This window comes from Periophthalmus magnuspinnatus, chromosome 23 (assembly GCF_009829125.3).
Source record: "Periophthalmus magnuspinnatus isolate fPerMag1 chromosome 23, fPerMag1.2.pri, whole genome shotgun sequence".
In the NCBI taxonomy this organism is placed as follows: domain Eukaryota; kingdom Metazoa; phylum Chordata; class Actinopteri; order Gobiiformes; family Gobiidae; genus Periophthalmus; species Periophthalmus magnuspinnatus.
Genome location: NC_047148.1, coordinates 14,644,444 through 14,671,439, shown reverse-complemented (window position 1 = coordinate 14,671,439; position 26,996 = coordinate 14,644,444). Strand labels below are relative to the sequence as shown.

Genomic DNA, 26,996 nt, shown 5'->3' with positions numbered 1-26,996 from the left:
TTTGTCGCAATGATGAATACACGACTAAACATCCAAGAAGAAAGTGGGTCAGAATGGTCTACTACTGCTTTCTGGCACTTTGAGTACAAAATAAAAAAAAAAATAAATATGATATAGACATGTCTTCAAGCAACCGACGAGCAGCACCGAGGGGGGAGCGCACACGTAAATGTTTATTTGTAGGAGATGCAGAGAACTAGAGTTGAGATTAGAGGGGAAAAACAGAAAATACAATGACCTATTTGCAATCTCAGAGAAAAATAAAAATATACAATGCACATATAATGCATAGAACTTGTTCACATTTTCACTGTTTATAGCTGATGAAATATATGTTGATCAAAACTATTCCAGACTGCTGTAAATTACATCTGTTCTGCACTTTCCAATTTCCACTTCAACCCCTGCAGTAGATTTTTCTAAATATTCTTCGAAAAGAAAGTGTATAGTTTTGTCTTTTGAAGTCTCTTTCTGGCTTATGGTGCATTATTTAAACTTAATTCACATTTTTATATTCCAAATTGGCAAGGCTAGAGGTAATTGGTCTGGCCATGTTGCTGTTCAGGGTTGCGGAGTGCACGGCGGGCTGGAAGTTGATGACAGCACTCCCTTCACACCTAGAGGCAATTTAGTAAGCTACCAATTAACCCTCTGTCCTCCGAATGCGTCTCTTGTTTTGTGGGAGGAGTATGTGCAGAATCTGAATCTGTACACTGTCTCCCCGCTGCCTCTCACTGCCTCTCACTACCTCTCACTGTGAGCCCTAAACCATTATAGTGAAACGAAATGACGGCTGTCCTCCTGTCAGCAGGTCAACTAGATTCAAAATACACCTCACCCAATCTGATGCTGCGGTACATCTTGTTCTCCTGAAATCCCCCCAAATTAGCTTTGCACGCATACAGACACTGGGGGGAGAGGAGCGTATCTGCCAGGAAAGGCTTTTAGTTTGTTCCTATCAGCTGTCGGTTAATTAAAAGAGACAAAGAAAACATTGGGATGAGATTCAAGCCAAGCAGATTTGCGCTGTTCGTCTGCTGATCTCTCTCGTTCACGTTAATTCGACCATATGCACGAGGACGTTGGTGATGTGTGCTGAGGGCTGCACCAGAGCACGGCCTTCCGGCACACATATGTTCACAAGAATACACTGAGCTGCTTATTACCTCCAGCAGCTCTGCAAAGTCTATAATCACCATTTATTCTCTATTGCTGTAATGCCACCGTGACACCAACACATGCTACAGTGATACACTGGTCTAGTCTTACATGGATATATATGTAGCCTGTGCTCTTACTGTTTTAAAGGAACACTACATAAACCTACATATAGAACATGCATAAAAGTTTTTCTCAGTATGTGGACAGGCCATGCTGCAATGCTCAGGACCCCCAGAATTCACTCACTGAGCTGCAGAGGCTGCATTAGCACTGATTAATGATTGGCTGCCCCAGTACTGGGGTTTACACTCAAATCCAAACTTCCACTTCCACATTTTTATGCAAATGATATTTTTCTCTGATTTTAATGACAGTCATCATAATTTTCAAGTCATCAACTTTTAGAATAAAATTTGAATGTTATTGAACAAACCTCCCAATGATAATAGTATTTTTTCAAAAATAAAAACTTAAAATGTGCTGTTCCAAATTATTATGCACAGCAGAGTTTCAAACCATGTTACTGTTGCAAAGAACTGAAAATGGGCATTTGTTTATTTTTCAATTCTAAGCATTAGCATATTACTGAAATCAAAAGCTATTTCAATTAAAACAGGTCAAGTTACATTTTAACATAGGACCCTTTATTTAATAGGAGCTTCACAATTCTTGCATCCATTGAACTTGTGAGTTTGTGGAGAGTTTCTGCTTAAATTTCTGTGCAGGATGTCTCCCAGTGCTGCTGTTTGGATGTGAACTGCCTCTCGTCCTCATAAATCTTTCACTTGAGGATGCTCCAAAGGTTCTCAATAGGGTTGAGGTCAGGGGAGGATGGGGGCCACACCATGAGTTACTCTTCTTTTATGCCCATAACAGCCAATGATGCAGAGGTATTCCTTGCAGCATGAGATGGTGGATTGTCATGCATGAAGATGATTTTGCTACGGAAAGCACGGTTCTTCTATTTGTACCATGGAAGAATGTGGTCAGAGGTCATTTTCACACCTCAGAGACCCTAAATTAACTGACCATCTCCCTCCCTATGACTCTGGCCCAAAACATGACTCCACCACCTCCTTGCTGACATCGCAGCCTTGTTGGGACATGATGGCCGTCCACCAACCATCCACCACTATGGAGCATCCAGAGTTGCATGGCACTCATCAACAAGACTGTTTGAAAATTAGTCTTTATGTATTTCTGGGCCCATTTGAGCCATTTCTGCTTGTGAACATTGGTTAAGGGTGGCTGAGTAGAGGTTTTATGCATAACTCTGGAGGATCCTACACCTTGATGTTTGTGGAGCTCCAGAGACACCAGCAGCTTCAAATACCTGTTTGCTGCTTTGGAAAGGCAATTTAGCAGCTGCTCTCTTAATCCGAAATATTTCCCTGGCAGAAACCTTCCTCATTGTGCCTTTATCTGCACGAATCTATGGGTACTCTGAATCAGCTACAAATCTCTTAATAGTACGATGATCACGCGTACGTTTTCGTGAAATATCTAAGATTTTCATGCCTTCAACTATTTCACGGTTTTCAACATTAGAGAGATCCTTTTTCTTTCCCATATTGTTCGAAAATGATGGTCTGCTTAATGTGGAACGTCTTTCTTTAATTGGACTTACTAAGTGTCTGAGATTGATTTCACTGACCCAAAGAGCCCTGAGACACAATCCCATCCATGAGTTTCACTGGAAAACAAAACAATGTACCTTTGTGGCACTTTGCATAATAATTTGGAGCGCGGTGTAGGTAGTGACAATTCAGATCAGAGAGTACTTTCAATCAAGTGCTCATGCTCATTCTGTTTTTCTAATTGGATATGTGTGATATTGTGCAAGCAGCATCTCAGAGTAGGAGTCAAGTGGACAGTATGAAGGGTTAGTATTCAAGCCAAATTCAATTCAACATCATGGGGAGTTGTGCATTCAAGTGATTGCATTAGACTTCATCGAGCACAAATGGTAATGCCTATGGGGTTTAGTACAGGGGTCTCCAACCTTTTTTCCTTCGGTCGCAAGAAACTGAGTAAGAGCCAAGTCTTAGATGAGGTGCAGTGAGATGACTATAAAACATAAACCATTATCCATTTATTAGTGCACAAATTTGGTGTTTTTGTAAGTAAGTAGTATTTGTTTTGACCATGTTTACCTATAAGAGCAGAAAGGGCAAACGTTCAAAATAATTCCACATTTCAAGCTCTGAAGTAAATTTAGCTTTATCCTTGCACAGGTACTTACAAGCCTGGGAAATTGGAAAGCGATACATCAGGAAGGGCACCCAAAATCAAATTAATTACTGCGTTATTACATAGAAAAGAGATTAAAGCCACATTCACTTATTGAGAAATACGTCCAATGGATTCAATATTTGAGACAGAATAATCCGATCAAAAACTGAAAGAAAAAGCATTGTCGAAACACACAACTTTTTGATCCTGACCTTTACCATACTTGCGTAAAACTTACCCTAAACCCTAAACTTAACCCTGACTTCCATAAAGGATGTCAGACACGATGATGTGAATGTGCATACAGATTTTAGTCCCTACGATGTGATAAATACCTACCCACTAACAAGCTAATGAGCTAAGGCAGCTGTGGGACCCTAGTAAAACATTTTTCATTCACTACTGTTCCAACAAGCTCTAGCCTGCAAAACATCTACCATTCTTCAAGTTATTCCTTATGTTAAAACCCAATAGTCTTGGAAACATAATCCCCTCATGTGTCTTTTACCTAAATAACCCCATTAGTGCCTTATATAAAGTAATGCATATATGACAGGCTCCCTATATACAGTGTGTGTACGCTGGGGTGAGGCGGGGCTGTCTTTTTTGGTTCAAAGTGGATAATTTATTACCGCAGCCAGTGTTTGCATAGAGTTCATTTGAATACAAGGCATCATTAATCATCTCATTGTTGGCTCCCTCCACCTGTTTCGCACATCTTTCCCCCACACCTTTTATGTAGTTTATACATCTCGCACTGCTGTTTTCTCCCACCAACAGCCTCAAGTTATTTTTCTCATATTTAGCCTTTTTTTCCAGTTGCCGTTGACATTTGAACTCTCAAAAGTCTGCTCAAATGTCTGCTATTAGTCTTACTGTCTGAAACGCGAGGCGAGAGGAAGTTGAAAAACGCAGCTCTTAAACTCGCTAATAAAAAGTAAATGAGGAAAAATTTGTGTTAGCTTGTACCTGCTGCCTCCTCCTCCTCCTCCTCCTCCTCCTCTGCTGCACTGCTGAAGGACACGGAGGAGTGGTCGATATGAATGAGTGAGTAGAATACAGTTTAAAATAGCTGCGTGCCTGGCTGTGTACGTGTCTGAGGCTAATTAAAAGGCCATAAACAAACAGCTACTGCGTGTCTCCTCCGGTGTAACAGCATCAAGTGAGGAGTGACCATGTAAATCCTATAAGGGAGGCACTGTGACGCTGTGTCCGTATGTCGCAGTTTAACTCTCCTATAAGTGAAATGTGCACAGGAATCCATATTTATGAAAAACCACTCATTTGGCATTATTTATGAAAACGCACAGAAAACTGGCCTTCGCTAAGCATAGTAAATAATTAGGAGAAATCCATGTGGGCGTGCGTGCAGCATGGTATAGTAGGAGTCAAATCGCCAGTACTATTCGAAAAACCAAATTAATTTCAACATCATGGGGAGCTGTGCATTTAAATGATTGCGTTAGACTTCGAAAAGCACAAATGTAATAGTAAGGACACAGTATAATGCCTACAAAACATAAACTATTATCCATTTATTAGTGCACAAAGTTAGACTGGAGACACCTGCTTTGGTAATCTGCGCTCCTCTCATAACCTTGTTCACTTTTGCACTTAAACGACTATAATCAGTATTTCTAAATGTACTGAATAACTGACTTTAAACTGTCTAAAGAAATACACAGACTGGACATACAATCAGCTCATATCTTTACGCATATATTGTAGTTAGAAGAGATCACAGTGCTGCATAGAGTTTCATATTGTGGAAACTCATGATATTCAGCATTTTAACTTGAACAATGTCATTTATCATACACATAGTACACAGCAGTCTGTCTAATGCACTTTTGCCATCTTTTATGCAAGTTACTTATAATCAGATGTGGGAAATACTCACATGTACTTCTTGGATACATACGTTTACTCCTACTTGAGTAATATTTAGTTTGAAGTAGGAGTATGTTTGGTTACTCGTCCCACTGTGAGCAAGTCTATATTTGACAAATCTTTATGTTGACGATGATTTAAACATGGAGGCTTCTCCCGCTGCTCTTTCAGGTAGGGTTTGCTTATTTTACTTTTTCTCTTGTGTGTTTATTATTTAAGGTTTTATCTTTACATAAGAAACTTGAAATCATTAACTAGTTGTTGCATTCAGTTACTCTTATAATTGCACTTACCTGATTAGTAGTTTCCTCCAAGAAATGACTACTGAAGTGATGTTACTGTTACTTGAGTACATTTTTTTTGGCAAAACTCTAACTCTACCCACCTCTGTGTATAATGTATGTGTACTTGGGAGTTTAAAATGTTATTTGATCTTAAAGAACATTATTGTAACATAATTATAGAGGAAACACCTATGGTATCTGCTCAGTCTCAGTCAGTCCACTGAGCCTGTGGGCTGCTGTTCTCTCATTGTGGTGCCTTTGTTTCTTTTAATTGACAGAAAGCTTCAAAGTGTGCACACTGAGCTGTGCTGGCATAAATCAAAGGTTTTCAGCTGTAAGAGGCGGTTTTTCATGTCTCATACTTTGTTGTACAATTTAAACACCACAAAATAATGCTAACATTCGTATACGGCGTAATTTTCAGTTAGATTGTTTTGGTTTGACAGAAAATACAATGTAATTTTCGGTCAATAAATGTGAAATAGTTGCTAAAAAACTAAAACTATTAAAAATTAATTAAAAAATTATTTGGATTTCCAAGACTCGTTCTTGCCAGTTTATGTGATCCAAATTTGAGCCCAGTTTGATGTGGACTTTGTGGTGTTGTAGTCATGAGAGTTCTGTTTAATCCAGGTTCAGTTTCAGATTTTCAGTCCTAGTTAAGTCCTGATTTTAATATGGTGAACGTTCAAATGTGAGCACATGTGTTACTAAGCTGATATTTCCCAGATTAACAATCACTTCTCCCTCTATAATACTGGCACCAAAAGTCTAAACCTTGCCCTAAGAGTAACCATAAACCACAGGATATGTTTTGCTGTCCATCTATCAGTGCAGTTTATATTTACTCAGAGTTTAAGACTGCTTCTTGTCCACAGTCTGTAAACCTTTGCTGAAGCAGGTCCCATAGTACATCCTCTCCTAACCTTCCTATAAGTGTAATTCAGAAGGCCTTGCTCTGTATTCGAAATTAAGTTGCAAACTATTGGAGCAGTTGGCTGGTGGCCATGGTGAATTTCCCTCTCTCCCTCCTCTACTGCAGAAACACCACAATTAATTAAGCAGGAGGTCTGAGAGTTTGTGTCCACTGTTGCTATTATCTTCTATTTCCTAATTCATGAAAGACATTTTTATTTTTGCAATATATAGAAAATTCTATGGCCCAAATAAGAACAAAGACCAAGTCCATATCGGCCATTCAAACCATGTTAGAAATCAGATTCAGTCGTGTGTACCAGAGGATGAATATTTATTAGAGAGGGTCAGACAAAGGGAGGGAGGAAAAGAAGATGATCAAAGGCAGAGATGGCTTTGTTCTAGGGACTAACAGACAAATGAATGGAAACACAACAGAGTAAGAGAGACTATAGGGCTGCATGGGCCCAAACCAACAAAGAAACAAGGACTAGGTTTTATTTTGGACTTACCGACTGCTTCAAAAACAAATAATAACTTTAATGTCTGCTGTAGCTTCTAAAAATGCCATTATTGTGTTTTGACAAAGCAGTTTCCACACTGGTGATCAGCAAACTATTTCTATGCATTTGATCTGCATTTTAAGGTGCACGATGGAACTTTTCTGGTGGAGCGTATTTGTTGCACTTGAATTGAATTGTTTTAATAAAATACATTCCTGCCTGTACTGCTGCTAATGTTACTCCTTCAGTGAAGTGAAAGTGGAGAAAGCCACAGAAATGAAACCATAAAAGAACACAGTTTTATTGCTTCTCAGTTTACCTTTTTTCTGAATAAATATCTGAATTCAGTTTTCACTTGGGGTCAGTGAGCAGACCTGTTTTTCTGAGTGTTTTCTATCCCAGTATTCTGGTGGCTTTACAGCAGCTTACTAAAAATCTCCGTCTGTCTGTGTGGCCCGTCTCACTCTCCACTCCTCATCACATCTAACTTCCCTCTCTCAGCTCTCCAGGATTCTTCTCTGCAGCTTTAGAACCACAGTTATGGCACATTTCTCTCTCAAACACATCCAAGTTGATTTAAGATTATAAAAATGAATTGTGCATGAGGTTGTCAAAGTAGCATAATAAGTAGTAATAAGTAGTACCCAAAATCGATGCAGGAAACAAATAGAAAAAAGTGATCATTCCTGAATATAAATTATTTTAGGTACATCAAAACTAACACAAAATCAAATGGTCATTTTATAAAGTACTATTACTTTGTGTTGTATGTTGTGTAGTCTATTGCCCAAATTATCATTGTAGTTTCAAAATGTCAACAGAGCAGAGGTTGGATGAAGTACTCATTCCTGTTACTTAAGCAAAAGTACAGTTACAGAGGTAAAAAGTAAAGTAAAATTACCACATGAAAAAATCTACTTAAGTAAAAGTATTTAAGTACCTGTTTATAAATGTACTTTAAGAGTAAAAAGTAAAAGTGTTGTTAAATTGTTAAAGTGTTAAATATAGTGATATTGATTAAAAATGATACATATTTTGGTCGCCAGTAACAACAGGAATCAGTATCTTAGTTTTTCTCATGAACTTTGCGTATTTATATTTGTTTGCTCAAAGACACAGCTTGAACTTGAAAAACTTTAGTCACGAACATGGTAAAAAATAACTCCTCTTATCATTTGAAAAGTTTTATTTTTCAGTCCAGTTCAAAAAGTAGAAAAAGTACAGATGTAGTGAATTTAAAAGAAAAAGTACTCAGTGTAAAATGTACTTAAGTAAAGTACAAGTACATAAAAATTCTACTTGTACTGCATTACCTTCCACCACTGCTACTGAGTATTGAGGCTTTCCCTTAGCGCTGAAAAAACGTTGTTGTTACACTAGTCTGCATTATAAAAGCAAATAAATATTGCCAAAACTTTCAATTGACTTAGTGGTACATGCGCCTAAGAGAGATTACATTTTTATAGTTGAAAAAGTCTCCCATGTGTACACTGTATCAGCATGACGCACATATCTCATAAAGTAATTGGATGGAAATAAGACCCACTTTGCCTAGCAGCAGAAGACATTTTCAAAGCTCCAGAAACAAAAAGGAGAGATTTAAAAGTAAGAGGTTTTGGGTTTGGGGGCTGATTTGTTTTAGTGAAATGGTTTAAAATAAATGAGAATTATTCAGCTTGAAGTATGAAGATTTTCCTGTAATCTTTAACAAACATTTTTACTGCTTTTAAATGAACTGTGATGAAAATAACAATTGCGCAGCACAGTTTGTAAAAAACCCAGACTCAAAACGCTCGTTAGGTGGAGGTGTTTAGTTTAGGGCTGTATTATTTATTGCAATCAAGCCAAAATTGCAATTTCAAATGCCACAATTATAAAATCACAAGAGGTACAGCTATTTAGCTTTTAAATATCCCCTGCAAGCAACAAAATATGTGTTCACGGGGAAAGTAAAACTGCAGATCCTGTAGTTTTGACCTCTGTTTTGAAATGTAATGTCAGCAGTTCATCTGTAAATCTAGCTGAAGTTGAAATATTTGTCAAGTTTTTTTTTTAATTTAATCTTATTTTTTATCACAGATGTTAAATATAGAGGAACTTTGATGATTTTCATGATCACAGGGGAACAAAACTTCATCTGAATTTCGCTCGTTTTTTCCCAGTCCCTCCAGCCTTGCCAGAGGGAATAGAACCAGTGCTTGTTGAGCCAGACAGCAGCTGAGCAGTCTGCCAGCTCCCATAGGGTGGTCAGTTTGAATCTAAGCCCAAGCTCAAACCAGACTTTACCAAGAAACTGTTAGTATGCATGTGAGTATGTGTCTGTCTCAGATCTCCTCCTGTTAGCTGCACGGCAAGTTAATTTGATTTTTTGGAAGGAATTTCGATTGCAATTTAGCTCACAATATTCATAATAATAAAAATGCAGTGTGTAACTTTATTGAGAGCCATCTGTTTGTGTTTATGGACAGATTATTGTATAGAATCTTTAAAATGTCAGGTCACGGGTAAATTAAAACCTTGAAAAACACGCTTTCTTACAGTGAAGACATGTTGCCTTTCCATTGCCTGACCAGCTAGTGTCTTCTACATTATGTTCGAATCCAGACGGGTCGGGAATAAGACCTTACGCGCAAAAATCCTACATCCTAACTATGTAGCACGTGTCTCTCAAATGCGGAAGACATCTCTCAAAAATGCTCCTATCATTCAAAACAAAGTATATAACTTCTTTCATGAGATAAATCTGAGTTTGGGCAGTTGATTGTTGATTCAGCAGAAATTTGTGTTCTTTGTAAACTGCCGTGTTTGTTTTGACCCGAACGGAACATGCGTCTCTGCTATTGGTTAATCCGCCTGTCAATCACACCCTCTGAAATCTAGGAAACCAGATCCATTTGTTTTTGTTTTGTCAAAGCCAAATAAGCCTCTCCACAGATCTGACCAGTATCTTGGGCTTGAGCAAGCAAAGCAATAACAGACTAGATGAAGACAAGCAGACCCTGTATCAGAAAAGTGATATAGTTTTTTATGATTTATCCCTTCGTTATGATAAAATACATTAAATTCTGTATTAAATGAGCATGTGGTCATCTTTTAACTGGAAATGTGAAGTTTTGAGTGTCATTGCAGTTCAAACTATTGTCGTATACTTGCGCAACACAGTCTACCCGCTTTGCCAGTGTAAATGTGGTTTATGAATCAAACATTTTGGGGGTTAAAGAGGCAGTTGTCACAGATTAGCAGCCATGTTTCCGCCAGTCAGGCCCATGGCAGCTGTGGATACAAAAACACCTGTCACCATTGAGTGAACGAGTAATAACACAGTGTAAGTCGCTTTGGGCTAATCTTGTGCTAAATGTGCGCTAGATAAATAAAGGCGGTTTGTACTTGCCATCAGGTGACTTTGACAAAGGCCAAATTGTAATAACTGGATTGGCTCAGAGCTGCTTCGATCTTAAGGGGTGTTCCCAGTCTGCAGTGATCAGCTTCAGAATCTCAAATGAAACAAGGGTAAACAAGGTCGGCCGGAATGGATGGAAGGCAGGTCTGTAATTGTGGATACTATTTAAGGTGAAAACAATCTACTGGAGCAAAGCCAACAGTGTCTATAAAATGAATGACACATACACTTTTCTGAGTCACTTATAAAAAACATGCTGCATCTGCACTTCCAGGGACAGGAGCTTTAATGAAGGTTTCAAGTGAATTTAAAGGATTTCTATTCTTTTAATACCACTCGGCTTAGAGACTCCAGCTCAAATTTACAGGGAAAACTCTCTCTCTAAAACAAACCTGGCAGAGACACGGTTTTATTCCCAAAGCTTGTTCTGTGTAATTCACACTGGGTTGCCAGGAAACAGCTCTGGTCCAAACTCATTACTCTTGCAGCCATTATCAGCACAGTCAGGTCTACTCGCGCTATATGTGCCCCACCTTTCCCAACTTCACCGGTGCTTTGTTAACTGAAGGATCAACCCGGGACACGGCGGTATCCAATCACAGGCTATCAGTCTGTGTTAGTTAGAGCAGAGGTGTTCCAACGCTCAGGGTCAGTGGGAAGTTGTTGGTTAAAACTTGATGGAGCACATAGGGTATTGGGGGGTGGGTGAGAAAAAATCTGTTACTGGAAATTGATTTTATTATGCTTTAAAACTGTAGGACAGTGTACTCGACCTGTGGTATGAGTTCCATTCTGTGTCTATTGTTTGTTTAATTTAGAGTCACTTTAATTCTCGTTAAGAGGTGCTTTAGTCATGGTGAAGTCCTATTTTAGACCTGGTTTCCACTTATTCCGCCCCACCCACTTTTGCCACCATTACTGCTACTGACACTATTATTTTACTTCTGTTCACACTGACTCATCTGGTTAAGTGGGGATACTATTCATTTCATTGTAGAAGTAGAGAAAAGTCTTGCAGCTAAAATATTAAAGTAGGTTGATTTGTGTAAAATACTCAGTGTTTATGTGCACCAACAAGTCAACAGTGCAATCATTCTGTGGCTGGCTTGTAAACGGCTTTGTAGTCCGTATAGAACTCATTTGCTGTGGAGAACGGCAGCTTTATGCACAATAACACAACCAAGAGGAGGGCTATATGTAATGGCTGTGCCCGTGGCAACGCTAATCTCTGTAACACTGCTTTTGATAGCTAGTTATATTATATAGTATGGTTTCTTATGATAATCACAAATGAACAAGAACATGTATAAAACAGATCATATAAACGCTTAATTTCATACAGAAGCATCCACACAAAACCACACCAAGTCACATTTTAGATGATGTAGATGTCTCTATGGAAACAAGCAGGTGGCAGACCCTCCATCAGAAAAATTCCATAGCACACCTTTAAATAAAGAGATAAAATAAGATATTCTATCACTGTCTATTGCATGTTTTATTCATTGTTTTTTTTACCTTAGACCCACCTACTCATGTCATGGCAATAATAACACAACTGTCAAAAAAGTATAGCTTTTAGCCTTTCAGTCCCAATTAGTTTTGCAGTGTTTGTTGCTGTGGTAAAGTTTGATATGTTGTTGTGCCCGCAGTGGTTCGGTGACCTGGTGACCCCAGTGTGGTGGGAGGATGTGTGGCTCAAGGAAGGATTCGCACATTTCTTCGAGTATGTTGGCACCGATTTTCTCTTCCCAAAATGGAACATGGTGAGTCAAAGTTTACCACTCTGTTTTTGACCCTTCAATTTGAATTAAACATGTCTGAATGCTTTTGCTTCAGGGATATTTTCACCCCAGCAAAGGTCTTAATACTCATACTGAAACGCACTGAAAGTGCAGATTAAAGGTCCTAAAGTCAGATAATTTGCACATCTTGAAGTAGGGCTGCAAGATATAGGCTACTGCAATCAAATCTAAACTGCAATTTGACTGAGTCGCAATTATGTTATGTAATGTAAGTACCTGCTAACCTGTAGTTTAGACAGACATTTTCTGAAATGCATGTGATTCTAACCCTAGTTTGGAAGTTCATCAGTCTTACAACAATGGCTGCAAAAACAAAACAATGCACAACTAACAGATACAAAAAAAATGCTATTATGCCAAATGTGATGTGACTGGTGGTGGGCTCTACCAAAATCCCATCTAAAAATGTTGTGACTGCTGTCAGTGATTTTGGGACATGTCCAGTAGCTGTTTTCAGCACCAACAAAACACTGTTCAACTCTCATTGTGTGACAGGACATTGTGATGTTTTTTTTTTTTTTTATGTAATTCTAGTTTTGCTGCAAAGTTTAGTGAAAAACTGTTTGAAAACAGCACTTAACAGTTCATCACACCATATTAAAACATCTCTCCACAGTCAACAGCACATGGTGTTTTGGGAATAAATATTTGTCAGTAGCACTATTAAAAAGAGGTTTGTTCTTGGTTTAAATTCAATTTTTTTGTTTTACCAGTTTATCAGTGCATTACAGTGTACTTTGCCCAGGAAGAAATTAGTGATCTGCACCAAGAGACCTTCATCTGCTTTGAATCAGCAAACTGTTCAATGGCATTTTTTAGTTTGTTTCCTTTGGGTTTACACGGACTACCACATGAATCAAATGAAATAAATATCAAAGTCTGTACAGAAAACTCCACTCCACAAAATCAATATGCATGTTTTGTTTTTTTTATAAATATATATGGACAAAACACACTGTCCACTATGTTTCAGTTGTATTTCTAAAGTTGCTTTCTCTGTCTAAAAAGTTGCAGTTACAGAGGAGGAGAATGATGCCCTGACTCATGACCCTAAACTCTCACATAGATTGGTTTGTTCCCATTTCTTTGCCAGCACTCTGTCCCTGCCGTTCCAAATGCCTATGCCCAAAAGATGACATATTTTTTCAACTTTGATTTAAAAACACTTAATTTTTATATGATCACTAGCACCGTGTCTGTGCATTGCTACTGTAAGAATACACCCTTCCTTCCTCTCTCATGCCACTTACATAAGGGATTGTGTACTTCCTGCTTAACCCCAGCACTTATCTTGAACATACATGCTACACGTCTGTGAACTATGGCATATTTAAATACTTGTTACCGTTGTTCTGCTTGGCTGGGTGCGTTAATAGAAACAAAGTGGTTCTGCAATAGCAAGGACAACAATGATAAAGCAGTCCATTCCTGATGAAGCTATTAATTTACAATAAGGTATATAAGGTTTATTTAAAATGCAGTTTCTGTCAGCATAGTCGCTGTGCAGCATGGAATACAGTATAGTCTGCAATATCAATACAAGAAAGACTGCAGTGAACGAAAAGGCAGGTTTTCATTCCACTGTTTATTAAATATATATGCTTAAGGCTTTTAAAGCGCCAGCACCCAGGTTCATACTTTTTCTTTATAGTGCACTAGAAATATTTCAAGTGTAGTGGGTAAACTGAACCTCTACCACTGAGATGTGTCCAAGCGCTGGCTGCTGTGCTCTGCTAACGACCTTAGGATGGCGATTGTGTCTATAAGATGTCTTGTATGTACATAAAAGGTAACTATATTCAAGGATTAATGAAGGCAAATAAACAAAACTCCATTGACATTTTGCAATAAAAAACCATTGGCCCTTACTGGGTCGCACACCTGACTTCAACTTTAGAAGACGCACCTTTATACCTGGCCAGACCCCGACAGGCACAATAAAAGAGCGCCACCTTCAAGCCACACAAGGCAATACAATTTGGTTTGTCATTGTTAAAAGTAATAACGAGCTGTCATTAGATCAATCAATCAACATCGATAGTATAAGTGTTAGTACATTTCATACAACAGAGCTGTATTTAATTAAGCTAATAGGTACGAGCTTATAGGTACGAGTCAGGTCTAGGTTCAGCAACAGTCTGTGCTCAAAGAATGACGTCAGCTGACAACCTGAATATACTGAATGACCAGATTATTCTCTCAATGGATTTTTTTCTTCCCTGATGGCACGGGCGTATTCCGAGATGACAATGCCAGGATTCATCGGGCTCAAATTGTGAAAGAGTGGTTCAGGGAGCATGAGACATCATTTTCACACATGGATTGTTCACCACAGAGTCCAGACCTTAACCCCATTGAGAATCTTTGGGATGTGCTAGAGAAGGCTTTGTGCAGCGTCAGACTCGACCATCATCAATGCAACATCTTGGGGAAAAATTAATGCAACACTGGATGGAAATAAATCTTGTGACATTGCAGAAGCGAAATCGAAACAATGCCAGAGCGAATGAGTGCCGTAATCAAAGCTAAAGGCGGTCCAACGAAATATTAGAGTGTATGACCTTTTTATTTGGTGGCGACTTTTTTTTTTTTTGGCCAGGCAGTGTATATTGTTTAAGCAGCTTTTGAGGTTAAAATAGTCCTCTATGTATTCTGCATCTAAAACTAACAGTTGTTTTGTCCGAGAATAAGCAAGGGTGCGCTTAGCATAGTTGTTGTTATAATTTCTGTGACTGCACAACTCTGCTTCGGCCTCTGAAAGTTGTGAAATGCACTTATAACTCATCACAGTGAATAATTGGAATGCTCACGGCAAATTATTTAAAATTAAGTAGTTCAGTCTTTCACGTTTTTAGGACAGTAAAAATCTGGTACAGGCTCAGACACTCGTGGCCCCCATACATAATGTTATAAAAGTAACTAAGTACGATAAAAATTCATGCCAGAAATTGTAATAAATAAATAAAATCAAACAAAGGATAGTCTGCCTTCAGCTAACATCTCAGCAGAAATCTGTCGGAAACATATTGTGCAAGAAAGCTGACTGAAATGTGTGTGTTCAAATATGCATGGGTTCAGACTGTTCATCCTCCAATGATGAGTACAATTCAGTTCACTTAAGTCTAGGGCACTTTGGAATTGTTAGTTTATGGAAAGAGTTTAAGCCAAATGCAATAAATGAATGATGGTCTTAAATCACAATACAGAAACTAATTAAAAGAGACGGTAGTACTCAAAGCCACTTGTGTGTCACTTGTAAAGGTTGAAGTGAAAATGATGGCTGTAATGGCACTGGGCTTGTAGTAGCTGCTGTCCTTCAGTCTGTGTATTGGTGCATTTGTGTGCGTGTGTGAATGTGTGCGTGTATTTGAGTGTTTGTTTGCATATTAGCTGCTCGTCCACATGTGAGTCCATCTGGTTCACAGCTGCCATATGTGTCTGTGTGAACTTCAGGTGAATTAAAGGGTCGGCTAATTAAAGGGGATGTCTCATTTAGTCTCTGCTCTGCTCCTCACCAATGCGCCGTACTTCTATCCACAGTGCCACTTAGCTCGTTTACTAATGGCATCATTTATCGTGGTCTCCAGACTCAGTCCGTCTACATGTTACTCTGCAGTGAAAGCCCAAGTTAGACAGTACATTTGTAGAAAGGTTATTTCAGTTAACACTCTCTTAACTTTTGATCTTCGCTGGAAATTTCAGTACTTTCACATTTTGGTGTGGATGGGACCTCATCTATGCTCCAGGACCTTCTACTTATTTTGTTCACCTGTTTTAATTTCAATTTGATGACTATCCATGAAAAGAAGTGCCTCAGAAACACATTGTTAAGATCCTAAGCCATTAAAACTACACACTAATCTCTAAAATCCATTGCGCCTTCATTTAGCCTGGTCCCTGCAGATAGTGTACATTTCAAAGGAACTCACTATCAATGCTCTTTATTAATGGCTGGAACTTAATAAGCTGACAACATATTGCTTAACAAGATGGAGCATCATTAAAACGAAATCTCCTCAGTAAACACTGTAATCCGTGAATTAGACCGCACCGCACACGACAGAGCTCTCATATCCTCTGGCAATTCAGAGAGAGTTTGATGAATCTCAACATGTTTGCAGATAACTGGTAAAATGGATGGGTGGAGTTATACAGTACAGTGGAACAAGTCCAAATGAAAATGCTCACTGAAACAGTCAGATAAAAATTGCTCTTGTAAGAATACAGTCCCCAATCCATTTTTCATCAAACCAGCTGCTCAACCAAAAAAGCATCTATTGATAACTCTTACAATCATTTATTGTTGAACAATGCAAATAAATGAAACAAAAAGTCTCAACAAGTATTCCACTATTGATTACATTACATTACACTGTGTAAACAACCAGGAACAAGCCAATAATGATGATTCACATCTTTGTTTTTTAGGAAAAGCAGCGCTTCTTGACAGATGTTCTCCATGAAGTAATGCTATTGGACGGCTTAAGCTCCTCCCATCCCATCTCACAGGAAGTACAGCAGGCCACAGACATTGACAGAGTTTTTGACTGGATTGCCTACAAAAAAGTAAATGTTTCTTTTTATAGAGAATGTTAAATTCCTAACACAACTCCTGACTCCTGGATTGTCAATTATGATTTTATTTTAAGCTTTAGTGTAAACTCGGACTGTGCTTGCAGGGGGCTGCCTTAATCCGGATGCTGGCCAATGTGATGGGTCAGCCGCTGTTCCAGAAAGGACTCAATGTAAGTAGTGTAGTGTAAGTTGACTTATCTGGACGTGGCCAGGCCGGTGGAATTCTGCTCAAATCATTTTCCTCCAGAAAGACGTTTCCTCAGGTTTTATGCAGAGCTTATAGTGAGGCTTTGGCTGTGGAAGGAGGTTTAAGCCCGACACTACAGCTATTTAAACATGCTGCTGCTGTACTCCATAACTGTAGTGCGTTAATATTCTTCTTACTGATGTAGATGTGCACTTAATATTGATTTTTATAATCATGTAAATGTATTGATGAGCATTTCCCACGGCTAGCCGCCCACACATTACATGCCCTGATTCTTATGCAGAGACTGTCACTGACCTGAAACTCACTGAGACTCTATTTAAAACACTGCTGAAACAGCAGCACTCTCCCACAATGCACCTCTTCTGTGAGCAGTAAGCACTGAGCATTTACAGCAATGAATAATATGATTAAATCATAAGGGCATTTTGGAAAACTCTGTTATTGTGCGCCTATAGTCTTGACATTGGTTCAATATTTACCCTGAGGAATATAAAAAGTTGGTTGTATGTGTAGAACAGTTGCAAAAGAAGATATTCTGTTTTACATCCACCCTGCAGTGTTTATCAGTCAAAACACAAGGGTTTGCAGGTAAAAGTCACTACATAATAAGGCTTCACAAAGTCTCCATTCCTTTTAGAAAAATAACTGTGTAATATTTTGTTTTTATTGTGTTTATTGAAATGCTTTAATCCTAGAGAAAACTGTGCTTTAAAATGAACTGCAGTCTGCAGCTGCCTGGAGGAGCCCAGTTTTATAAAAGAGCGAGGTGGAAGTTCAACCACGAAACTGGAAAACAACAATTATTTTCAATAGAAGTCTCTCCTTTCGAGTAATTTGTGTATGTACGAAGGATTTAATACGTAAGTTTACAGCATGGCGGCTGGTAATACCATTTTGCTCTTAATTAACCAATGACCTTGTCTCTTCCAAGTCCATGAAGGAACAAAATGAAAATAAGTTTACTTTTTGAGTAGTTTATTGAAGATGACAGATGGGCACAGTCAAGTTGTGAAGAACCACGTTGCATTGACTTTCTCAAGAAACTTAGCACCATGCACTAAAACAAATGTGTCACATGTTTAACCTGACCATAGAACCTGTTTAGGCAATTTGAATTTTTTTATACAAACTTTGCTGCTACTTTCTTACTTCCCTTTTATATTTCATATTATTTTATCGTAAAGCCAAGCAACTTCTTAAGGTCCTTCAACACATCCCAATTCCCTTCAGAGGAAATGAGTTTGGCCCCACAAAACAGACGAGGTTGTACTTGTTGGACAAATGACTAGTTGCCATTCTATGACAGATTGCCTATTTTACAAGACAAATGGGCTGCAATTCCACCATTCTGTTTTCTTTAAATCAGTTTTTGCAGGATTTTTAGTTTTCAGCCTCAGAAATGATGCTGCATATCAGAAAACAGCTGGAGGTTTTCATACATTTCTGCAGCATCTGTCAGTTCATACCTATCTGCTGCTGTTTCAAATGTACACATTTTAAACAGGAAGCAGCCAAAGGAAACTGAACAGTGTTTAAACTAAGCTAATCCTATTATAGCTTAAAACTGACAGAAAATAATTGCACATCTCAAGACCTTTGTGCTTTTCAACAAGCCTTGTGTGAGTCAGACTTTATTCACTCGACTGGTCTTACAATTTCACCCTTTTCCTTCTGACACCACCAAAAATTGAAGTAGTTTTACTGAGCTTTATAATCACGTACGTGAATTGTACATTGTTGGCTGATATGCTGTGTTCAGACGTACAATTACTTGTACCGAGAATACGGATTCAGGATAATAATTCCGGTATAGTTACTGTTTCATTTGGTGGTAGTTATTTTCCTAAAATGAAAGGAGTACATTGTGCTACTTGGTCACACAATGTAGGCTTCAAACTGCAAGGTATTAGCAACACAAAAGGAAAATACCTCTTGTGTGGTGCATGCGCGATTTTCCCTTCTCCAGTTTGTGATAAATAAATGCTTAAAAAGGTGCAAAAAAACAAATTAAAAAAGCCAACATAATGTGAAAGTATTTTAAGTTTTCAGAACAGTTTTCAGTTTTGTAACACACTGTACACACACTACCTTTGTTGTGTAGCTGTACATAAAGTTGACATGCTTTTCTGTCCCTCTGTCTGTCTTTAGGATTACCTCCTTAGTCATATGTACAGCAACGCCGCCCGGGACGATCTATGGAACAAACTGTCCCAGGTAACACAGTATGTCTCTCCTCATTACCTCTGGATGAAAACACAACACCTGTCTTTTATAGTGTATAGTAGTGACAGTGCCTTGCTCATTAGCGAGGACTCAAACTTGTGACCTGCCCACGCTCTGCTGGGACACAGAAACCTCAGACGCCTGCAGATGTTAATGACAATACAAGTGTTTCTAATGAGGGACATGTAATGAGTGGGAGATTAAACAGGCCCGTGTTCCTGACTGACATGTGGAGATGAGAGTTGCAGTGTTGTTTGTCACACACACAAAAGCACTGCACTAATTACAGTCATCTCTGTTGCCATGCCGATTACACAAGGGATGAACTTCTACCATAATGAGACCCACCTCGCTGATTATCCGGCAACCAATCATATCTCTAATTATCTATAGCCAGTCAACTCTTGTTAAGTTTGTCCCAGCCACCGCCCAAAAGGGTTAAACGTGTCACTCATTTAAATGAACTGTATGTCATGTTGTGTTTTCCAATCAGGCGATGAGATCCGAGGGGCGGGACATCGACATTGGAGAGATGATGGACAGGTGGACTCTGCAGATGGGATATCCCGTCGTAACCATCAGCAAGAACCAATCAGAGCAGCTCCCGACGCATTACATCATAGTGAGCCAGGAGCATTTTCTGTACGGACAGGATCCCAGGAGTAATAACAGGTTAGAGTCCCACACCGTCCATAGATTTCGCCACATTAATTTTTCTTTGTACATTATATTGTCCCTGATTATGCTGGGGATAATCTACATAAAGTTTAAGGGCTGATTAAGGAGCAACTTGGTAATGAACTGTGCATAGAACCACTGTTTAGTCCTTCTTTGCACCAACAGAGGAGATAGTTTTGAGATTTATTTCCATTTTGCACTTTAAGTGTGTAGATGGCAGTGTTTCACATGCTCATAAGGAGTTGGGAAAAATGCAACCTTATTGTCTATAAAGTGTTCTTTATGACTTTAAACTTTATAATACCTTGGAGGGGTCTAGAATGTTTCTAATGACTCATTAGCTAATCACATTTTTATCAAAATTACTGGTATTTCACAGAGATAAGATCTTTAGAAGTAACTGATCTCATAGTGGATACATTTTTTTGTCCTTATGATTTTTGATGATGATGACTTTTTTTTTTTTTGCTGCTTGTTTATTTATTTATTTATTCATTCATTTATTATTATTATTTTTTATCACAAATCACTTCTTTTAGTTCTACACACAGACTTCATCCATTTTAAGAAGGTCATGTATATACAATCTTTACATCAACTAATTTGTTATTTTGTCAGAATTGAATTAGAGCTGTAACTAGAGACTTAGGCCTATTATGCAGAATCAATTGTTAGAGCTTTTAATCATGTTACAGATGTTTTCCCTCACCGTTTACTCACCCGAAGTTATATCTGGAGTGATTTGTGCATGTCGGAGCATCTTTAATCGCTTTTTTTCAGCCTTATTGCTGATCAATCCCTGTTTTCACCACCACCAACATACGCCCGATGCTGTCTGCTTACTTCATTCTCCAATTTTATTTTCTTAATCGGTGATACGCGTAGGATTAGGCAGCGCAGTGTAGTAATTTTGGTACAAATGAAAAAAAATCCACTCCTCGCTAGTGTTATCTGCACCTGCTTCTCTCAAAGGTGCCGACTGTTGTGTTGTGAGTTTTCTAACACGGAAGTAGTCTGGCTTGTTTCTTTTATTAAGTCATTTTAGATTAATATTCAGGTTAAAAAATTATAGCATGATGATCCACGGGTGTCATAGATTATAGCTATATAGCAGACACAAGCACAGTAGGCTTTCTTTAACTTTTTTAAGGGCTCAAAAAAGAAACAAAGTGATAAAAATACGTGAGGTTTTGACCATAAACACATAGTCCCAGTGTTTCCTTTCACTGAGCTCTCTGGCCAGCTCCAACCCTTGCGTCACTGTTTTTCCACTCTCTTCTTCACATTACCCATCTGCAGGAGTAACCATGCCTCCCCTCTGGTTTCACCCTTTCACACCTCAGTAAGCGCTTAGTTTGTTCTCACTGATCACACCGCAGCCTCTTCTGAAAAAAATCCGCTTCTGCACATTCCTTACCACCTTTACATCATTTATATTTCATTTATATTTGATTTTAGAGATGTTTTATTCACATCTTTCACAACCTCTGGAGTTTATTCTCTTGCTGCTTTATCGACCCGCTCTTTCAACATCAATAGTTCATTACATGCCTTCCTCGTTTTCACCGGACAATTTTTGTAATTGTTGAATTTGTGTTTATTTTTGTATATTTTTGTACAATATCTTCCTCTCTTATCTCTTTCGCGATGCCCGAGTTCACCGTTACTTTTTTCCGTTCTCATCTGAAGTATTTTCCCTCTTACACTTCAGCCCCTGGTATCGGTGATCTGATGAACTGAGTTTATTGTTATCACTGCGCTCTATTCTTTGTGTTGAATCTGTAGAGCAGGCACTCAGACACACACTCAGGGGTGCTCATAAAAACAAAATGTGCGGCTGTGATTTTTAGCTCAGCATTCATCACTGTAGTTGCACTGAGGGAAATCAGAAGGGACTTGTGGACCCTGTAATGCTGTATTCAAGAGCACAGTGGTCCTGCAGTGCTACATGCTGTTTACTAGATTTAGACTTTCTCGTATCTGCTGGACACATGTTGGGACACTAGTCAGACAATCAGGGCTCTGTGGATACTGGTGTGACAAAAGAATAGCATAGGCAGGCAGGTAGAACAAGATGGCATAGGGAGTATAACAGTATCACAGTACGTTTCAGATCAAGAATCGCTATGTGAACTTTTAGAGCATCAAACGAATCTTGGCATAATGTCACTGGACCGGCAGAGTGGTTACATACATACAGAGCATTCATTTACACGCTGACACTCATTCATTTCCTCTTTCAGTCAAGTTCCTGATATACTTAGCTGAAAGATAAGCCGATTGCTGGGTTTCAGATGACGTCGCAACATTCTATAGGCCAATATTAATTCATACACATGGGGGGAGCTAAATTAATATTGTTAAAATGTAAAATTATGTTGGAATACAGCGAGTTCTTGGGTGTAGTCAATGGTTGAAAATACCAGGTTCAGCATTCATGCATTTTCCTGGCATAAGCGTGGCAAAGTGCAGTGTAATCCATAAGAAAAACTGGCTCTTTCTATCCATCTGTTTGCATGACATTATCACATTCAAGAATCTGAAAACTACCAATTAAGCGTGTTTTTCTTCTGTTTGTCGTAGCTTTCTCAGTAATTGTAGGTGGTCAGGCCATGTACAAGTACAACATACTGGAGGCACTGTGATTCAAGTGTAAAGTAAGCTGTAAACAAAGATAGAACTTTAGTTAATGAGGATCTTGCAGTATCACATCTAATATATATTTTGTAGACTAGATATTATTGCCAACCTCTGGAGTTTGCCACATATTCCGTTGATATATTTTATAAGCTGTGAAATAATACAGCTATTCTTTTTTCTGTTGTTTGGTCATTGTGTAGTAACCTTTGTTAAGTAGACTTGAACATCTTTTTCCCATGGGACTGCAGAGGTGCTATCTGAACTTGCAGTTTAGGTAAAAAACTAAAGAATTGTTGCTCTTTGAGTGTTAAGGTGACATTACAGAGACCACTGTTTTTCTATTTTATTCCTTACCACACCGCCTCTCCCCCTTCACCCCTCTCCCATCAAACAGGCGTGACACTAAAGGAAATAAAAGCTCTTTAAAGAACTGAGCTGACAAGAACACAGACAAGGACAAACCCGAGGACGCCGAGGTCGGGGTAATGACACAAGAACAAATCAAACTGGATTTGTGTCACAGTCAGCCTCTGTGACTGAAGCCACAGCAACAGATAAACACTCGGATTTAACATACTTCTACTAGAGGCCACGTTCATTATTATTAGTTCTGGAAAATGGTGTTATTTATATCTCTTATTCTGAAGTAAAGTTAGTTAATGTCAAAGATAAATAATTAAAAAGCAGCATGAAATGAGCAGTAGCGTCTTTGAACAAAATGAGAAAGGAGGTGCTGATTTATTAGTGTGCCTTAATTAAAAGGAGCCATTTCTTCTACAAATCTGCGCTCATTTTTCTGTAGGTGATGCAAAAAAAGGCTAACCAAAAGATTTGTGTAATGAGTGCAAGCGCAATACATTTTCATACATTTTCAGAAAAGAATTGTTTTGGTAGCAACTGTGATCGTCAGACAAGCCACAGATTGGCAGCTGTTGTCTCATCAACATGTCCCAGGGCAGTTAAAGCTGGAAACGTGCTATTAGACACATTACTTCTTTAGGCATTTTCTCACCAAACATCCTCTCCGTTTCAAACATTTCAATGCTGATTGTGCTGACCTTTTGTGTCAATCACACATGAATATCAGAATAATTACAGTTGCCAGGCAGCCTTATTGATTTTCCGTTGCCCCCGGTGACAGATAGCGGTGTTGAATTATTAAATGTTACTTTGTTTGGACGGTTGTATCACCTGACCCAAGCCGATTTTTCCACTCATTCCGCACTTCACAAATGGATAAATTGATCACAGTCTTAAACACTTACTCCAAGTTTGTTATCTGTAATTAAAACCCCTTTTAATTAAAAAACTAATGAGAAATAAAGCCAACATGGTGCTTTTAGAGGAAGCAATTATAGAATGTGTATTCCCATGACAGCCTTCATCCTTCATTTTGGACTCATGTTACTGTAATTCCGTCCACTGCTTCATACACTGTAGAAACTTTAAAAAAGAGTGAAAGATATTAATTCCACTGTACACTAATTACAAGTATCTAATCAGCACACGGCAAGATTGTGTTAAACTTTATTTGTGCATTTTAGATACAGGGTAAATGAGAAATATTGCATCGCTACTATGAAGTTACTTTGTAAACATAATTAGTTATTACAGTTTAAGCAAATAAATAATGTACTGTGTTGTAAAAGTGGGTCATGGGTCTCTGTGGCTCCAAACACTACACATCAAAGGCCTCTGTTTTAGAGTTAACTTTTTAAAGTCGTTTGTTACTTGCACCGATGAAACATATTGTTCAAGTGAAGACATGCATTTACTCAAATATAATTCTTGACTGTCAAAAAACCTGCAGTACACCTTCAGAAACAAGGAATAGGAAACTGTTAGAATTAAAACTAAGCGTAGAATCACTTTGAGACTCGCACGGGTTGGATTCACACATCAAGCCAATTAAATGGATTGTATTGTTGTTTAAAACATCTCCAGAGGTTCAGATATAAATAGAAACATAATTAAAAAAATAAAGGAAAGGTATTTTTTTGTTAAGCTGAAGAATTGACTCTGTATGTGTCTTTGAACAATTTAAAAACACCAGCATAGCGTAACAAAAGTAGGCCTATTTATCCAACTGTTGTCTTGAAAAGTTGCTACGCCTAATTTAGCAAAGAACATTTTTACTACTTAAATAAAATCCCTTTGACTGTGAGAGCTGTGGTTGCACTTCCATTTGCCCTTCGCTCCCTTTGCGTCTGTCTCTATAACAGCTCTTCACATCCACACATTAGAGTTTAAACATCTCCAGTGGCCACCTTTTCTTGTGCTAATGTATTTGCTCTAAAAGTCTGTGCAGTTTCCCTGTCCATTTACAACATCTTCCTCTTCTGTCTAGTTTACAGTGGCAAGTGCCGTTGACAGTCGCCGTGGGAAATGCATCTATGATCAGTACAGAGAAGCTCATCTGGATCAATAACAAAACAGGTACAGTTCATATACAACTCACCTGTGTGTGTAATACGTAACAGTATTTTATTTTATATTGTCCAAGACTATAGAGAGAAACACATACGATTTGTGAGCAAAAAAGCCCACATCAGGTGAACACAGTTTAATTCCAACAATAGGGAGAAAGTTTAGGAACTAGGTCGAATCTCAGGTCAACAGCTATTTTCCTTGTTTTTTTTCTGTTGGTTGTTCTGCAGCGACCAACTGTACTCGCTGCTCCGCTAAAGCTCACAACCTCATTTTCTCAAGAGAAAGGCGCTTTTCTTTGCAGGAAAGTGATGTTAGACTAGTGAACAAAACACGGCAGGTGTTAAAGTAGGGTACATCACATATACTCATTTACAGAAACTCCTCTCAGCTCCTTTCAGACTGTGTGATTGTGTTCAGTTGGCCAGAACAGGGTCCACTTTCACTTGTTCGATACACTCAGCTAATGTCTTCCATTATCTCTATTGGAGTGGCCTAAATTTACCTCTATATGTAGCTTTATGCTAAACCTCCAAAGAAAAACATGAAGATCTACTGAAGTTGTGATATTACCAAGTAAAGAACTTTGGTTTGTATTTATGGTTAAAATAAATAAACTTCGATAACAATGATATTGTCTGACCCTGCGGGCACACAGAGCAGCCAAGTCTGTGCCAAAGTCTTGTTTGTTGGCTGGATAAGTAAGTAATTAAACAAACAAAAATGCCAAGTTAGCTTCCTTATTCTCTGATTAAAACCCATTGTATTAATTGTAATTAAACAAATAAAGGCTGTTTAAAGTAAAATGGCAATGCCATTTGTCTGCTTAATGTTTGCAGAAATGCACAGAATAGGTGAGGTTCACGAGAACACGTGGTTACTCGGTAACATCAATCAGACGGGTTATTTCAGAGTCAACTATGACCTCCAGAACTGGAAACTCCTCATTCAGCAGCTACACTCCAATCCACAGGTGAGCGACTACTTCTGTCTACATGTGTTTTTATTATGGCAAAAACTATTTATGCTGGTAAAAGTATTAGAAAACAATGTATTTATGTAAAAGCAGATTAAACTTGTGAATCACGAGTTTAAGCTGTCTTTTTACATATAAATACAAAAAATATCAAATCTTCAGCTAACTCACTCTCTCTTTTCTCCTTTCTGCTGTTGTCTCATATAAATCCGTCAGTCTGCCCCAGGGCAGCTGTGGCTACAATAGTAGCTTACCATCACCAAGTGTGGAAATGAATGAATAATGACTATAGTGTAGCGCTTTGAGAGGCTTTGAAAAAGCGCATTACAAGTGTTAGCCATTATTATTATTATTATTATTATAAACCCTTACCATCTAAATACATTGATTTGTCGACCAATACAAATCATGCACCTTTGATGGATGAATTAACTAAAAGACTGAAGGCCTAGAGACCTAGTTTGTTTGTTTTTAATGATGGTAACCTGTGTATATTTACATGTCAAACTTACATCCACGTCCTGTCTCTCAGATCATCTCCATTGGAAACCGAGCAGGTCTGATCGATGATGCCTTCAATCTGGCCAGGTGAGTGCTAACATTGCCCTAACATCTTCTTTAGCGTCTCATTTATTTGATGTTTATACAGGCGATCCTGTCAGCTCCTCTGTCTATACTTCAGCTTGTAAAACAGCCTGTTTACCCAGGCCAGCCCACTGTTTCTGTCTGCTCTTCTCTCTTCATTATTGATTTCCAATAAGGTCTGTCTGTTTTTGAAGCCTGTCTCGTGTCATTTTTGTCAGTTCAGGGAAGGTTATCAAGTCTACAAAAATAAGAAACTTTGCAATTAGAAGTATTATACTGTGATATTGTCACAAGTAAGAAATGTGTGATTTTTTGGGTTTCGAATTTTTTTTATGTTGGTCTCTCCTAGATGACAAATTCTTTTGACAATAAAGTGTTATTGTCAAACAGTCAGACAGATGTTAGTATTGACAATTTTGAAGCTTTTACAATCATCTCATTTGAACTTGAAGTTTGTCTGTTATCCATTTGCCCCTGTTTGTTTGGTGTTG

General features: G+C 38.4%; 1 protein-coding gene across 1 annotated transcript in view; it reads left to right on the top strand.

The window, feature by feature from the left end:
* Positions 1-26,996, top strand: part of LOC117392231 (thyrotropin-releasing hormone-degrading ectoenzyme-like) — a 131,609-nt gene that overhangs the window by 81,617 nt on the left and 22,996 nt on the right. Inside the window, exons 6-13 of the mRNA XM_033990263.2 lie at positions 12,038-12,151; positions 16,619-16,756; positions 16,870-16,935; positions 19,125-19,190; positions 19,693-19,871; positions 24,865-24,953; positions 25,784-25,917; positions 26,453-26,508. Coding sequence (XP_033846154.1) covers positions 12,038-12,151; positions 16,619-16,756; positions 16,870-16,935; positions 19,125-19,190; positions 19,693-19,871; positions 24,865-24,953; positions 25,784-25,917; positions 26,453-26,508 — 842 coding nt within the window. The remainder of the gene's footprint in view (positions 1-12,037; positions 12,152-16,618; positions 16,757-16,869; positions 16,936-19,124; positions 19,191-19,692; positions 19,872-24,864; positions 24,954-25,783; positions 25,918-26,452; positions 26,509-26,996) is intronic.